At 52.2% G+C, this 16,544-nt stretch overlaps 1 protein-coding gene across 7 annotated transcripts in view; it reads left to right on the forward strand.

Moving 5' to 3' along the window:
• pcgf5b (polycomb group ring finger 5b) overlaps positions 1-16,544 on the forward strand; it is a 340,525-nt gene that overhangs the window by 17,810 nt on the left and 306,171 nt on the right. Inside the window, exons 2-3 of one of the 7 annotated variants that reach the window (XM_072479025.1) lie at positions 4,611-4,653; positions 9,015-9,359. In XM_072479025.1, coding sequence (XP_072335126.1) covers positions 9,248-9,359 — 112 coding nt within the window. In that variant the 5' untranslated portion in view covers positions 4,611-4,653; positions 9,015-9,247. Of the gene's footprint in view, positions 1-4,403; positions 4,654-7,322; positions 7,344-7,819; positions 7,938-9,014; positions 9,360-16,544 lie in introns of those variants that run through there. The other 6 variants (XM_072479031.1, XM_072479030.1, XM_072479029.1 and 3 more) reach the window with 6 other exon arrangements.

The raw sequence follows: 16,544 nt of genomic DNA on the forward strand, positions 1-16,544 counted from the left end.
TTTCATCCGGGTGAAGGAGGGGAATGATAGGGGTGAAGGAGGGGAATTGTCCGGGTGAAGGGGATGAGTGATCCTGGTGAAGGGCGAGTGATCTGGGTGAAGGTGGGGTGATCTGGGTGAAGGAGGGGGGGATTGGTTTGGTGAAGGGGGGAATGATCCGGGTGAAGGAAATGATCCGGGTTAAGTGGGGCGGGGGTGAGGGATCTGGGTGAAGGGGGGGTGAGTGATCTCGGTGAAGGGGTGGCCGGGGAGTGATCCGGGTGAAGGGGTGATCCGGGTGATGGGGGTCATCCGGGTGAAGTGGGGGGTAGTGATCGGGTGATGGGGGTGATCTGGTTGGAGTGGGGTGATCCGGGTGAAGGGGGTGATCCGGGTGAGGGGGGTGATCCGGGTGAAGGGGGTGATCCGGGTGAAGGGGGTGATCCGGGTGAAGTGGGGGGAGTGATCGGGTGATCCGAATGAAGGGGGGGAGTGATCGGGGGGGTGATCCGGATGAGTGGAGGGGAGTGATCCGGGTGAAGGGGAGTGATCCGGGTGAAGGGGTGATCCGGGTGATGGGGGTCATCTGGATGAAGTGGGGGGTAGTGATCGGGTGATGGGGGTGCTCCGGATGAAGTGCAGGGGAGTGATCCGGGTGAAGGGGAAGATATCTGGTTGGAGTGGGGTGATCCGGGTGAGGGGGGTGATCCGAGTGAAGGGGGTGATCCGGGTGAAGGGGGTGATCTGGGTGAAGGGGGTGATCCGGGTGAAGGGGGTGAGCGGGGTGATCCGGGTGAAGTGATCGGGTGAGGGGTGTGATCCCGGTGAAGTGGGGGGGACTGGTCGGGTGAATGGGGGGGTGATCCGGAAGAATTGGAGGGGAGTGATCCAGGTGAAGGGGGGTGATCCGGATGAAGGAGTGATCCGGGTGAGGGGGAGTGATCTGGGTGAGTGATGTGGGTGAGGGGGGGGGGGGAAGTGATCCGGTTGGCGTTATCCAGGTGATGGGGGGATGATCTGGGTGAGCGGGGGGGGGGGGGGGCAAGTCATCCGGGTGGAGGGGGGGATAGATCAAGGTGAAGGAGGGGGGGGGGGGAGTGATCCGGGTGAGGGGGGGGGGGGGGAGTGATTCGGATGATGGGGAGGGGGAAGTGATCCTGGTGAGGGGTGGGAGTGATCCGGGTGAGGGGCACGTGATACGGGTGAGGGTGGGTGATCCGGGTGACGGAGAGATCCGGGTGAGGGGGTGGAGTGATCCGGGTGAGGGAGTGATCCGGGTGAGGGAGGAGGTTATCCAGGTGAGGGGGGTGAGTGATCCGGGTGAGGGGGATTGATCAGAGTGAGGGTGATCCGGGTGAGGGTGGGTGATCCGGGTGTGGGTGGGTGATCCGGGTGAGGGGGGTGATCCGGGTGAGTGATGTGGATGAGGGGGGGGGGGTGAGTGATCCGGGTGAGTGATGTGGGTGAGGGGGGTGATCCGGCTGGAATGATCCGGGTGTATGGGGGGTGATCCGGATGAAGGGGGTGATCTGGGTGAGTAATCCGGGTGAGGGGGGGGGGAAGTGATCCGTGTAAGGGGAGGGGAGTGGTCCGGGTAAAGGGGGGGGGAGAGAGTGATCCGTGTGAGGGGAGGGGAATGATCCAGGTGAGGGTCGGGAGTGATCCGGGTGAGGGGCACGTGATACGGGTGAGGGTGGGTGATCCGGGTGACGGAGAGATCCGGGTGAGGGGGGGGAGTGATCCGGGTGAGGGAGTGATCTGGGTGAGGGAGTGATCCGGGTGAGGGAGGAGGTTATCCGAGTGAGGGGGGTGAGTGATCCGGGTGAGGGGGATTGATCAGAGTGAGGGTGATCCGGGTGAGGGGGGACCCGGGTGAGGGTGGGTGATCCGGGTGTGGGTGGGTGATCCGGGTGAGCGGGGTGATCCGGGTGAGTGATGTGGGTGAGGGGGGTGTGATCCGGGTGAGGGGGAAGTGATCCGGGTGAGGGGGAAGTGACCCGGTTGGGGGGGGGAAGTGATCCGGGTGGGGTGGGGAAGTGATCCGGGTGGGGGGGAAAGAGTGATTCAGGTGAGGGTGTGTGATCCGGGTGAGGGGGGTGTGATCCGGGTGAGGGGGAAGTGATCCGGGTGAGGGGGAGTGATCCGGGTTGGGGGGAATGATTCGGGTGAGGGGGGGAATGATCCGGGCGAGGGGGGGGGGAAGTGATTCGGGTGAGGAGAGTGATCCGGGTGAGGGGGGGGGGAAGTGATCCAGGTGAGTGATCCGGGTGAGGGGGAATGATCCGGGTGAGGGGAGGGGAGTGATCCGGGTGAGGGGGAGTGATCCGGGTGAGGGGGGAGCGATCCGGGTGAGGGGGGCGGGGAGTGATCCGGTTGGCGTTATCCAGGTGATGGGGGGATGATCTGGGTGAGCGGTGGGGGGGGGGGCAAGTCATCCGGGTGGAGGGGGGGATAGATCAAGGTGAAGGAGAGGGGGGGGGGGGAAGTGATCCGGGTGAGGGGGGGGGGGAGTGATTTGGATGATGGGGGGGGGGGGGGGAGTGATCCTGGTGAGGGGTGGGAGTGATCCGGGTGAGGGGCACGTGATACGGGTGAGGGTGGGTGATCCGGGTGACGGAGAGATCCGGGTGAGGGGGTGGAGTGATCCGGGTGAGGGAGTGATCCGGGTGAGGGAGGAGGTTATCCAGGTGAGGGGGGTGAGTGATCCGGGTGAGGGGGATTGATCAGAGTGAGGGTGATCCGGGTGAGGGTGGGTGATCCGGGTGTGGGTGGGTGATCCGGGTGAGGGGGTGATCCGGGTGAGTGATCCGGGTGAGTGATGTGGGTGAGGGGGGTGATCCGGCTGGAATGATCCGGGTGTATGGGGGGTGATCCGGATGAAGGGGGTGATCTGGGTGAGTATTCCGGGTGAGGGGGGGGGAAGTGATCCGTGTAAGGGGAGGGGAGTGGTCCGGGTAAAGGGGGGGGGGGGGAAAGAGTGATCCGTGTGAGGGGAGGGGAATGATCCAGGTGAGGGGCGGGAGTGATCCGGGTGAGGGGCACGTGATACGGGTGAGGGTGGGTGATCCGGGTGACGGAGAGATCCGGGTGAGGGGGGGGGGGGAGTGATCCGGGTGAGGGAGTGATCTGGGTGAGGGAGTGATCCGGGTGAGGGAGGAGGTTATCCGGGTGAGGGATCCGGGTGAGGGGGATTGATCAGAGTGAGGGTGATCCGGGTGAGGGGGGACCTGGGTGAGGGTGGGTGATCCGGGTGTGGGTGGGTGATCCGGGTGAGTGATGTGGGTGAGGGGTGTGTGATCCGGGTGAGGGGGAAGTGACCCGGTTGGGGGGGGGAAGTGATCCGGGTGGGGTGGGGAAGTGATCCGGGTGGGGTGGGGAAGTGATCCGGGTGGGGGGGAAAGAGTGATTCAGGTGAGGGGGCGTGATCCGGGTGAGGGGGGGGGTGAGGGGTGTGTGATCCGGGTGAGGGGGAAGTGATCCGGGTGAGGGGGAGTGATCCGGGTGGGGGGGGGAATGATTCGTGTGAGGGGGGGAATGATCCGGGCGAGGGGGGGGGAAGTGATTCGGGTGAGGGGGGGTGGGGAGAGTGATCCGGGTGAGGGGGGGGGGAGTGATCCAGGGGAGTGATCCGGGTGAGGGGAGGGGAGTGATCCGGGTGAGGGGGAGTGTGGAGTGATCTGGGTGAGGGGGGAGCGATCCGGGTGAGGGGGGCGGGGAGTGATGGGGGGGGGGGAGTGATCCGGGTGAGGGGTGATCCGGGTGAGGGGGGGATGGTCCAGGTGAGGGGGGAGGGTTTGGGCGAGGGGGCGGGGAGTGATCCGGGTGAGGTGGTCCTGGTGAGGGGGGGGGGGGGGGAGTGATCCGGGTGAGGGGGGGGGGGGGGAGTGATCCGGGTGGGGGTGATCTGGTTGAGGGGGTATCCGGTTGAGGGGGGGGTGAGGTTCGGGTGAGTGATCCGGGTGGGGGGATTTATCCGGGTGGGGGGGGAGAGAGTGACCCGGGTGAGGGGGGCAGTGATCCGGGTGGGGAGGGGGGAGTGGTCCGGGTGAGGGGGGGGAAGTGATCTAGGTGATGGGGGAGTGATCCGGGTGTGAGGGGGGGGGGGAGTGATCCGGGTGAGGGGAGTGATCCGGGTGTGGGGGGATGGTCCCGGTGAGGGGGGTGGGAGTGATTCGGGTGGAGTGATCCGGTGATGGGGGGGTCCGGGTGAGGGGGGGGGGCAGGTCCGGGTATGGGGGGGGGGGGGAGTGATCTGGATGAGGGGGGGGGAGTGATCCGGGTGAGTAATCCGGGTGAGGGGGGGGAGAAGAGTGATCCGGGTGAGGCGGGCGGTGATCGGGAGTTGGGGCCCGGCAGCCGATTCAAAGCGGGCGCCCTCGCCGGTGTCCAATGAGCGCGGCCTGGTGCGGAATGGCCGTAAACAAGCGCAGAACTAAAGTCCCCCGCCCTCCGAGTATTTCCGTGATTTCACTCCTGCTCAGCAAGTGCTGAGTGCCGCTCACCCACTGACTAAACTTACCCCCTTCTCCCGCTCAGCTCCCAGCTCTCTCTCTCCCTCAGCCATCATCCGGCCGCGATCCCCCTGCAGCACCACAACAACAACAATAACTGTTGTTTTTTTTAAACTCTAGCCCTCTTGTAATCACTATGGCCTCTTGAGAAAAAAAAAACAAGGTAAGAAAACGCAGTCGCCAAAAGAAAAAGCAGCGAATAACTGAGGCAAAAAAAGGGGGGGGGGGGTGCGATCAGGTTCTGAGCCGAGGCGGCCTCCGTCCAACCCCCCCCCCCCTCACCCTAAAACTTTGTGTGAGGGATGGCGGTCAGTGTCAGCCTCAAGTTTGGAGGGGAGGGGGTGTACAGGAGGCAGGGCAGACGCCGGGCGACCTTGCCGTTGGTGCCGTTTGCGGCAAAAGACTTGAAGTTAAGGTGGCCCCGCGGGGCAGCTGGCAAATAAACAATGCGCCACACACAACACACACACTGACAGACAGGAAAACTGTGTTCGAAACTTCTAGAGCTTTTTTAAAATCTCTGTAGAAGGGGAGGGGGTGGGTTGTGTAAGGAAGGAGGGAGGGGAGTTTGGACGCGGATTTGCCCCCCCCCCCCTCCCCAGTACCCCACACACACTGCCTCCCAGAGGGTCTGACTTTGCCAATTATTTGGGGCTGGGAGCAGACCCTGTGTTTGGTTTATCATCCCCCCCCCTCTCTCAGGCTGACGCAAATAGTGACGCTGGTGGCTTCCTGATGAGAGACAGACACACACACACACAGAGAAGGGGGGCACACATTGAGGGGCCACACACACACACAGGGGGGCACACATAGAGGGGCCACACACACACACACACACATGGAAAGGGGGCACACATAGAGGGGTCACACACACAGAGGGGGGCACATGTATAGGGGCCACATACACAGAGGGGGGCACACACACACACAGAGGGGGGCACACATAAAGGGGCCACACAAAGAGAAAGGGGGGCACACAGAGGGGCCACATACACAGAGGGGGGGCACACATAGAGGGGCCACACACACACACACACACACAGAAAAAGGGGGGCACACATAGAATGGCCACACACACAGAGGGGGTCACACATCGAGGGGCCACACACACACGGGAGCACACTTAGAGGGGGGCAGTGAGGGATACACACATAGAGGGGCCACACACGTAGAGGGGGGACAGAGACAGGGGCCACAGACACAGAGGGGTGACAGAGAGGGGCACAGAGAGCGCAAGGGGGGAACACATAGAGGGACCACAGATACGGAGGCAGAGAGAGGGGGAACACTTAGAGGGGCCACACACACACATTGGGGGGGGGTGGCACAGAGAGAGGGGGCACACGTAGAGGGGCCACAGACAGGGGCAGAGAGTAGGGCACATCTGAGGGGGCAGAGAGAGAGATAGAGGGGGCACACATAGAAGGGGCACAGAGAGAGAGAGGGCACAGAGGAACCACACACAGACGGACCACACACAGACGGGGGGGGGGGCAGAGAGAGACAGAGGGACACACTTGAGGGGGTACACACCTCTAGAGGGGAACACAGAGGGAGAGAGGGGCACACATAGACGGGGCACAGAGAGAGATAGAGGGGGCACACATGCACACATGGGGGGGGGGCAGGGAGAGAGAGGGGGCACACATGAGGGGCCACACCCATAGAGGGGAACACTGAGGGGCCACACCCACAGAGGGGAACACAGAGGGGCCACACACATACACAGGGGGACAGAGAGAGGGAGCAGACACAGGGGCCACAAACACACAGAGAGGGGACACATACAGGGGGGGGGGCACACGGGGGGGGGGAAGACACATACAGGGGGGGGGGCACACGGGGGGGGGAAGACACACACAGGGGGGGAAGACACACACGGGGGGGGAAGACACACACGGGGGGGGGAGACACACACGGGGGGGGAGACACACACGGGGGGGGGAGACACACACGGGGGGGGGAGACACACACGGGGGGGGGGAGACACACAAGGGGGGGGGGGAGACACACACGGGGGGGGGAGACACGGGGGGGGGAGACACGGGGGGGGGAGACACACACACAGGGGGGGGAGACACACACACAGGGGGGGAGACACACACACAGGGGGGGAAGACACACACACAGGGGGGGAAGACACACACACGGGGGGAAGACACACACACAGGGGGGGAGACACACACACAGGGGGGGGGAGACACACACACAGGGGGGGGAGACACACACATGGGGGGGACGCACACACGGGGGGGGGCACACACGGGGGGGGGCACACAGGGGGGGCACACACACAGGGGGGGACACACAGGGACACACACACACACGGGGGGGGGGGGACACACACACGGGGGGGAGACACAGGGAGGGAGACACACACGGGGGGGGGGGGAGACACACGGGGGGGGCACACAGAGGGGGCACTGAGAAAGAGAGGGAATCACAGGGAGAAACAGATGGGGAAGACAGGAGGGGGGTCAGAGAGAGAGGACACAGGGAGAAAGGGAGGCATGCAGAGACAGGAGTAGGGGCATACACAGGTCGAGAGGGAGACAGACATAGAGAGAGACATACATAGGGAGAGTTAGACATACAGACAAGGAGAGGAAGACACAACAGGGAGGGGGCACTGGGGGAAGAGAGGGAGAGACATGCACACTCATATCACTCAGCACGATAGCAGAAAGCGGACTTTTGCTTTCCTCCTCCTCTTTCCCCCACCCCCACGCCGCTTCGCCTCCCTCTCTCGCTTCACGCTACATCATGCTGCTGCGTAGTTGGGTTTTTAAAAAAAATTCCCAGGGAGGGAGGGAAGCAAATCGGTCCATCTCCATTGCCAGATTACAAGTGGTGAGATGAGTTTACGTTTGTGGATAAACTGTACTCTTAGTTAGCCCCCTGGGCACTGCGTAGCGTGTCAGCTGATTAGACATATTATATAAATATATTTAGATGGATAGAGTGAAGGGGGGGGGGGGGGGGCAGGACAGGACAGCATTGCCTGCACTGTGTAGAGTGAAATGGGAACAGCTTCTTGAGTAAGTGCAGTGCGCTCCACACTACTAGATACACACACACACAAAACACCTGCGCACATTGTAACTACGGCACACACCGAGTGCAAGTGACAGGGCTCCACGTGTTCAGCTCCAACACACTGTACCCATCCAATTCTCCAGTACCCGGCAAGGGAAGGGCAAGGGCGCCTCTTTCTCTCTCAACAACGAGGATCCCCGCGATTGGGTGGCCAGGCATTGCGATACGGCCTACTTTAAAAAAAAACAAAATTATATAAAACACACAGGGCTGCATCTATTAGACCCTTTCGCTGCGTGACGATGCACAAGTAGCATTCATGTCTATAACGGAGCGGGCTCTTTTGATGCTGTGCGATCTCTCTCTATCGCCTGGAAGTTGCGGGGCAGGCAGGCAGCGCAGAGGAGGGTAAACGGCATTTTTGTGTGTGTGTGTGTGATGATTTATTATGTGGTTATGGGACTCCCTCCTCCCCGTCATGGGGGGGGGGGGATGATATCTGAAGTTCAGACAAATGGTTGAAGCATTTAGTCCCCCAAACTCTTCCCTTCCTACCCCTAGTTATTTTCTCTCCGATATATGCGTGTCACACTTGCACAGTTTAAACTACAATGGTTCCTTTAAAAGTAACTAAGTTTAATTTTGAAGAGGGGAGGAGTGTCATGCGGTCAGTTATTGAATCGCGGAATAGTTACGTTTGCAGGAATTTACGTGATGCGTTAACTTTTAAAAAAATGTGTGCTAAATTTCCCAAACTGACAGATGTGTGAGTAGGTTGCATTGCAAAAGGCTGTGATGTTACTTTGCAGACTTGCCCTGGTCACCAGGATGATTTGGACTTTCTGGCTTCATGGCATTGATGCACTTTACCGTGAGTTAAGCCTGGCTGAAAATTTTCTAATGAGATAATATCTCTTTAACTGATCTTTTAATTATTATTTTCAATTAATTTTATTTCACATTTTTTGCCAGGGCACCTATGGAAGGTACTATATTCTTATTTTATTTTTTATTCTTGATTCATAATTACAAAATAAGCACCATTTACAATAATATAAACTTTTCACTTAAATGTTCAAGGGGACCAGATACATTATTTTGGAGGATTCTTTCATTTGGGCATTATTTCTGTTGGTCAATAGCCAAACATAGTTACCCTGAAAGATGTGTGCACGTGTGTTTATGACTTAATATTGGGATTTAGATTTGCTTTGTGTCAGAATAGAGATTGGTTTGGTAACTCAACCCACCTATGCACATTTTACAGGAAATTGTTGGGATTAGATCAATAACTTGGAATTTATTATGTTGTAATTTATATTTAAAAATGTTAGTTGCTAAAAATGTTAGGAACAACTTAAATCTCAAAGAAATAGTCTGATTGAGTAAATTGGTAGTTTTATAGCACTTCGATAGCCAATCACTGCATTGTTTTTCACCTATGATTTAATGTGCCGTTAACATCTTTATCTTGTAATACTGTAGGTTTGGGACACTCTGTACAATACAGAAGAGAAAAGCATAACCTTAATCCTTGACTAAAGGACAATGTGCTCCTGGAGAAGTTGATTTGCTTCGAATTTGTTCCAACAAATTTATCAGACAGATGCCTGGAGAAATGCAGCTGTGCCGTGCAGCACAGCAAGTCCTTTAAGCATAGAGTCACCTGTCAACTCTGGCCTGATTTTCCTGCTCTTTTACTGTTACCTTGTCCAACAATGGCTACACAAAGGAAATACCTAGTGAGAGAATTTAATGCCTTCATCACTTGTTACATCTGCAAGGGCTATCTTATCAAGCCAACTACAGTGACTGAGTGTCTACACACTTGTAAGTAATGCTGCAAGAATTATGATGTATGTTTCTGAATAATAGTCTGGGAGTATTGGATCAGACTTGATAAACAATTCACCGTCAATTCTTGCATATGACAAAAAGTGAAAATACCATGTCGAAACTATGCTTGATGGAATATTGTGACAGTAGCAGAAAATACTTAAAGGCACAGTTGGTGACAATGAATGGAGACAGTGTCTTACAACAACTGATTCTCAACATTATTATACCTGTTGCTACTTTCTGTTAATAGGAATGAACTTTAGAATGGGATGATTCTATTTCTATCATGGCTGCCTGGTTAATGGACTTCCACTGTATTGCACAAATTAACCTATTACCAGAAAAGCAAAGCACACTATTGGCAGTTGTTGGCCAGTGGTAATCACTGATTTCCACCTCTCATCAAGCTCCTGTTCCAAGAACTCCCTTGCTTCTCTTCCACTTATGCATGTATTCCAGGATTTTCATCTGGGTGTGTATATTGGCTATCACTTGGGATCTCAGTCTTTCAGCACTATTTTCCCCAACATCTCGCAGCACTGCTGTGTCTGTCCCCAAATGATCTACATTTTAAGCAACATTTCCTAATTGGGTTTTACACCATTCAACAGTCCAGCTGACCTTATCTCCTGCTGAAGGCACAGGTTTAAGCATCCACCTGGATGATCCGCTATTTATTCCTTGGATTTCTTTGCAGCATTCATTTAAAAAAAAAAATTCTGAGAAAGATCTGGGTGTTCAGGTCCATTGTACCCTAAAGGCTGCGCCAGTCGATAGAGTGGTCAAGAAGGCATACAGCATGCTTTCCTTCATCGAAAGGGGTATTGAGTACAAGAGTTGGCATGTCATGTTACAGTTGTATAAGACTTTGGTTCGGCCTCATTTGGAATACTGCGTACAGTTCTGGTCGCCACATCACCAAAGGATGTGGATGCTTTGGAGAAGGTGCAGAGGAGGTTCACCAGGATGTTGCCTGGTATGGAGGGCGCTAGCTATGAAGAGAGGTTGAGTAGATTAGGATTATTTTCATTAGAAAGACGGAGGTTGAGGGGGGGACCTCATTGAGGTCTATAAAATCATGAGAGGTATAGACAGGGTGGACAGCAAGAAGCTTTTTCCCAGAGTGTGGGACTCAATTACTAGGGGTCACGAGTTCAAGGTGAGAGGGGAAAAGTTTAAGGGAGATATGCGTGGAAAGTTCTTTACGCAGAGGGTGGTGGGTGCCTGGAACGCATTGCCGGCGGAGGTGGTAGAGGCGGGCACGATAGCGCCATTTAAGAGGTATCTGGACAGATAAATGAATGCGCAGGGAGCAGAGGGATACAGATCCTTAGAAAATAGGCGACAGTTTTAGATAGAGGATCTGGATCGGCGCAGTCTTGGAGGACCGAAGGGCCTGTTCCTGTGCTGTAATTTTTCTTTGTTCTTTGTTCTAATGGCAATTTAACATGGCCAATATACCTACCCTGCACTTCTTTGGGTTGTGGGGTGAGACCCACGCAGACGGGGAGAACATGCAAACTCTACACAGACAATCACCCGGTGCCGGGATCAAATCCTGGTCCTCGACGCCGTGAGGCAGCAGTGCTCACCACTGCATCACCGTGTGCCGCCCCTTCTTTGCAAACTTCATTACACTTGCTGCTGTCTATTTCAGACAGATTTCTCAGCTGCTTCATCCTCTGTTCTTGGTGACCCTGCTGTTTATTTTGCAATGTGGAGATTAACCTCTCTAATATCCTTCTCATCCCTATTGCCTCTTCATTTTCCTCTTTGCTGTTCCTGTATCATTGAATGTTTTCAGGATAGCATCTTAGAACAGCATGTTCTACCAGAGCCTACCAGAGGGCAGGCTATATTAGACTGGTATTGTGCACCGAGATGGGAGTAATTAATGATCTCATAGCTCACTATCTGTCCGATACCTTTAAGACACAAGGATGAAGTCCATCAGGGCTCAGGCTCTGGATGGCAGTGAGCATAATATGATAGAATTTTATATTTAGTTTGAGGGAGAGAGGAGTAGGTCTGAGACTATAGTTTTAAATTTAAAAACTTGCAATTATGTGGGTGTGAAAGCTGAGCTGATTAAAGTGAATAGGCAACTTATGACAAGGTATAGGTTAAGAGTGGCAAATATATATTGGGATATTTCAGAAAGCACAGAGTAGTTACATTTCAATGTGTAAGAAAATGTCCAAGGAACGGACCCACCTTCCGTGGTTAACTAGAAAAGTTTAAGATAGTATCAAACTTGAGAAAAAGCATATAATTGTATAAAGACAGATGTCAGGTCAGAGGATTGGACAGAATATAAGGAATAACAAAGAATGACTAAAATATTAATAAGGAGGGAAAAATTAGAGTACTAGAGAAAGCTAGCAGGAAATATATAAACAAATAGTAAGAGTTTTTATAAATCTTTAAAAAAGAAAAGAGTTAACAAAGTGAGCGTTGGTCCTATGGAAAGTGAATTTGAAGAATTGACAATGGAAAACAAGGAGATGGTAGTTGAATTGAACATGTATTTTGTATCAGTCTTCACTATAGCAGATACAAGTAACCTCCCAGAAGCAGCTGTAAACCAGGAAATGGAAGGGAGGGAGGAACTTGGGAAGATTACAGTAATCAGAGACGTGGTACTGAGTAAGTTGTTGGAGCTGCAGGTTGATAAGAGTCTGAGCCCTGATGGACTTGATCCTTTGGTCTTAAAATAAGTGTCTAGACAGATGTTGATGCATTGGTTTTAATTTCCCAAAAGGTCCCTAGATTCAGAGAAAGTCACAATAGATTGTAAGATAGCAATTGTAACTCCATTATTCAAAAAGGGAGGGAGACAGAAAGCAGGAAACTACGGGCCAGTTAGCTTAACATCTGACTTAGGGAAAATGGAAAATGTTAGACGCTATTATTAAAGAAGTTATAGCAGGGCACTTGGATATGCTCAAGGTAATCCGGAAGAGTCACCATGGTTTTGTGAAAGGGAAATCATGTTTAACTAACTTATTGGAGTTCTTTGAGGAAGTAACCTATGTTGTGGATTAAGGGGAACCGGTGGATGCACTGTACTTAGATTTACAGAAGGTATTTCATAAAGTGCTACATCAAAGGTTATTGTAGAAAATAATAGCTCATGTTATAGGTTGAAACATATTGGCATGGATAGAGGATTAGCTGGCTCACAGGAAGTGGAAAGTAGGCATAAATGGGTATTTTTCAGGTTGGCAAAATGTAATGAGTGGCGTGCCACAGGGATTAGTGCTGGGGCCTCACGCTTTACAATTTATATAAATGATTTGGACGAAGGTTGCCAAATTTGCTGATGACACAAAGATAGGTAAGAAAGTAAGTTGTGAAGAGGGACATAAGGAGGCCACAAAAATATATAGTTAGGTTAAGTGAGTGGGCAACGATCTGGCAAATGTGAGAAAATGTGAAATTGTCCATTTTGGCAGAAAGACTCAAAAAGAAGCTTATTATCTAAGTGGTGAGAGATTGGAGGGCTGAGATGCAAAAGGATCTGAACTTCCATGCGCATGAATCGCAAGGTTAGTTTTCAGATACAGCAAGAAATTAGGAGAGTGAATTGAATGTTAACATTTATTGTGAGGGGAATTGAATTCGAAGAAGGGAGGTTATGCTTCAGTTGTACAGGGTACAAGTGAGACCACTTTGGAGTACTCTGCATAATGTTGGTCACCTTATTTAAGGGAAAATGTAAATGCATTGGAACAGTATGGAGAAGGTTTGCCAGACTACAAAGAACAAAGAACAAAGAAATGTACAGCACAGGAACAGGCCCTTCGGCCCTCCAAGCCCGTGCCGACCATGCTGCCCGACTAAACTACAATCTTCTACACTTCCTGGGTCCGTATCCTTCTATTCCCATCCTATTCATATATATGTCAAGATGCCCCTTAAATGTCCCTATCGTCCCTGCTTCCACTACCTCCTCCGGTAGCGAGTTCCAGGCACCCACTACCCTCTGTGTAAAAAACTTGCCTCGTACATCTACTCTAAACCTTGCCCCTCTCACCTTAAACCTATGCCCCCTAGTAATTGACCCCTCTACCCTGGGGAAAAGCCTCTGACTATCCACTCTGTCTATGCCCCTCATAATTTTGTATACCTCTATCAGGTCTCCCCTCAACCTCCTTCGTTCCAGTGAGAACAAACCGAGTTTATTCAACCGCTCCTCATAGCTAATGCCCTCCATACCAGGCAACATTCTGGTAAATCTCTTCTGCACTCTCTCTAAAGCCTCCACATCCTTCTGGTAGTGTGGCGACCAGAATTGAACACTATACTCCAAGTGTGGCCTAACTAAGGTTCTATACAGCTGCAACATGACTTGCCAATTCTTATACTCAATGCCCCGGCCAATGAAGGCAAGCATGCCGTATGCCTTCTTGACTACCTTCTCCACCTGTGTTGCCCCTTTCAATGACCTGTGGACCAGTACTCCTAGATCTCTTTGACTTTCAATACTCTTGAGGGTTCTACCATTCACTGTATATTCCCTACCTGCATTAGACCTTCCAAAATGCATTACCTCACATTTGTCCGGATTAAACTCTATCTGCCATCTCTCCGCCCAAGTCTCCAGACAATCTAAATCCTGCTGTATCCTCCGACAGTCCTCATCGCTATCCGCAATTCCACCAACCTTTGTGTCGTCTGCAAACTTACTAATCAGACCAGTTACATTTTCTTCCAAATCATTTATATATACTACAAAGAGCAAAGGTCCCAGCACTGATCCCTGTGGAACACCACTGGTCACAGCCCTCCAATTAGAAAAGCATCCCTCCATTGCTACTCTCTGCCTTCTATGGCCTAGCCAGTTCTGTATCCACCTTGCCAGCTCACCCCTGATCCCGTGTGACTTCACCTTTTGTACTAGTCTACCATGAGGGACCTTGTCAAAGGCGTTACTGAAGTCCATATAGACAACATCTACTGCCCTACCTGCATCAATCATCTTAGTGACCTCCTCGAAAAACTCTATCAAGTTAGTGAGTCACGACCTCCCCTTCACAAAACCGTGCTGCCTCTCACTAATACGTCCATTTGCTTCCAAATGGGAGTAGATCCTGTCTCGAAGAATTCTCTCCAGTAATTTCCCTACCACTGAAGTAAGGCTCACCGGCCTGTAGTTCCCGGGATTATCCTTGCTACCCTTCTTAAACAGAGGAACAACATTGGCTATTCTCCAGTCCTCCGGGACATCCCCTGAAGACAGCGAGGATCCAAAGATTTCTGTCAAGGCCTCAGCAATTTCCTCTCCAGCCTCCTTCAGTATTCTGGGGTAGATCCCATCAGGCCCTGGGGACTTATCTACCTTAATATTTTTTAAGACACCCAACACTTCGTCTTTTTGGATCACAATGCGACCTAGGCTATCTACACCCCCTTCTCCAGACTCAACATCTACCAATTCCTTCTCTTTGGTGAATACTGATGCAAAGTATTAATTTAGTACCTCGCCCATTTCCTCTGGCTCCACACATAGATTCCCTTGCCTATCCTTCAGTGGGCCAACCCTTTCCCTGGCTACCCTCTTGCTTTTTATGTACGTGTAAAAAGCCTTGGGATTTTCCTTAAACCTATTTGCCAATGACTTTTCGTGACCCCTTCTAGCCCTCCTGACTCGTTGCTTAAGTTCCTTCCTACTTTCCTTATATTCCACGCAGGCTTCGTCTGTTCCCAGCCTTTTAGCCCTGACAAATGCCTCCTTTTTCTTTTTGACGAGGCCTACAATATCACTCGTCATCCAAGGTTCCCGAAAATTGCCGTATTTATCTTTCTTCCTCACAGGAACATGCCGGTCCTGTATTCCTTTCAACTGCCACTTGAAAGCCTCCCACATGTCAGATGTTGATTTGCCCTCAAACATCCGCCCCCAATCTATGTTCTTCAGTTCCCGCCTAATATTGTTATAATTAGCCTTCCCCCAATTTAGCACATTCATCCTCGGACCACTCTTATCCTTGTCCACCAGTACTTTAAAACTTACTGAATTGTGGTCACTGTTACCGAAATGCTCCCCTACTGAAACATCTACCACCTGGCCGGGCTCATTCCCCAATACCAGGTCCAGTACCGCCCCTTCCCTAGTTGGACTGTCTACATATTGTTTTAAGAAGCCCTCCTGGATGCTCCTTACAAACTCCGCCCTGTCTAAGCCCCTGGCACTAAGTGAGTCCCAGTCAATATTGGGGAAGTTGAAGTCTCCCATCACCACAACCCTGTTGTTTTTACTCTTTTCCAAAATCTGTCTACCTATCTGCTCCTCTATCTCCCGCTGGCTGTTGGGAGGCCTGTAGTATACCCCCAACATTGTGACTGCACCCTTCTTATTCCTGATCTCTACCCATATAACCTCACTGCCCTCTGAGGTGTCCTCTCGCAGTACAGCTGTGATATTCTCCCGAACAAGTAGCGCAACTCCACCTCCCCTTTTACATCCCCCTCTATCCCGCCTGAAACATCTAAATCCTGGAACGTTTAGCTGCCAATCCTGCCCTTCCCTCAACCAGGTCTCTGTAATGGCAACAACATCATAGTTCCAAGTACTAATCCAAGCTCTAAGTTCATCTGCCTTACCCGTAATGCTCCTTGCATTAAAACATATGCACTTCAGGCCACCAGACCCGCTGTGTTCAGCAACTTCTCCCTGTCTGCTCTGCCTCAGAGCCACACTGTCCCTATTCCCTAGTTCTCCCTCAATGCTCTCACCTTCTGACCTATTGCTCCCGTGCCCACCCCCCTGCCTTGACTAATACTTGGAATAGGTGAGTTATCTTATGAGGGAAGGTTAGACATGCTAACTCCGCTGGAGTTTAGAAGTTTAGTAAGAGGTGACTTGATTAAAACATATAAGATCCTGAAGTGTCTTGACAAGGTAGATGTGGAGAGGTGTTTCCTCTTGTAGGCAAATCTAGAACTGTTAAAAAATAAGGAGTCTCCAATTTAAAATGGAGATGAAGTGAAATAATTTTGCTCAGAGGGTCATGAGTCTTTGAAACTCTCTTCCCGAAAAGGTTGTGGAAGTAGAGTGTTTGAATATTTTTAAGGTAGAGGCGGATAGATCCTTGGTAAGCAAGGTAGGTGGAGTACAGATTTATGGTTACTAGATCAGCCATGCTCTTATTGAATTGCGGAATAGGCTCTTGA

The sequence above is a fragment of the Scyliorhinus torazame genome, chromosome 16 (genome assembly GCF_047496885.1).
Source record: "Scyliorhinus torazame isolate Kashiwa2021f chromosome 16, sScyTor2.1, whole genome shotgun sequence".
Classification (NCBI taxonomy): Eukaryota; Metazoa; Chordata; class Chondrichthyes; order Carcharhiniformes; family Scyliorhinidae; genus Scyliorhinus; species Scyliorhinus torazame.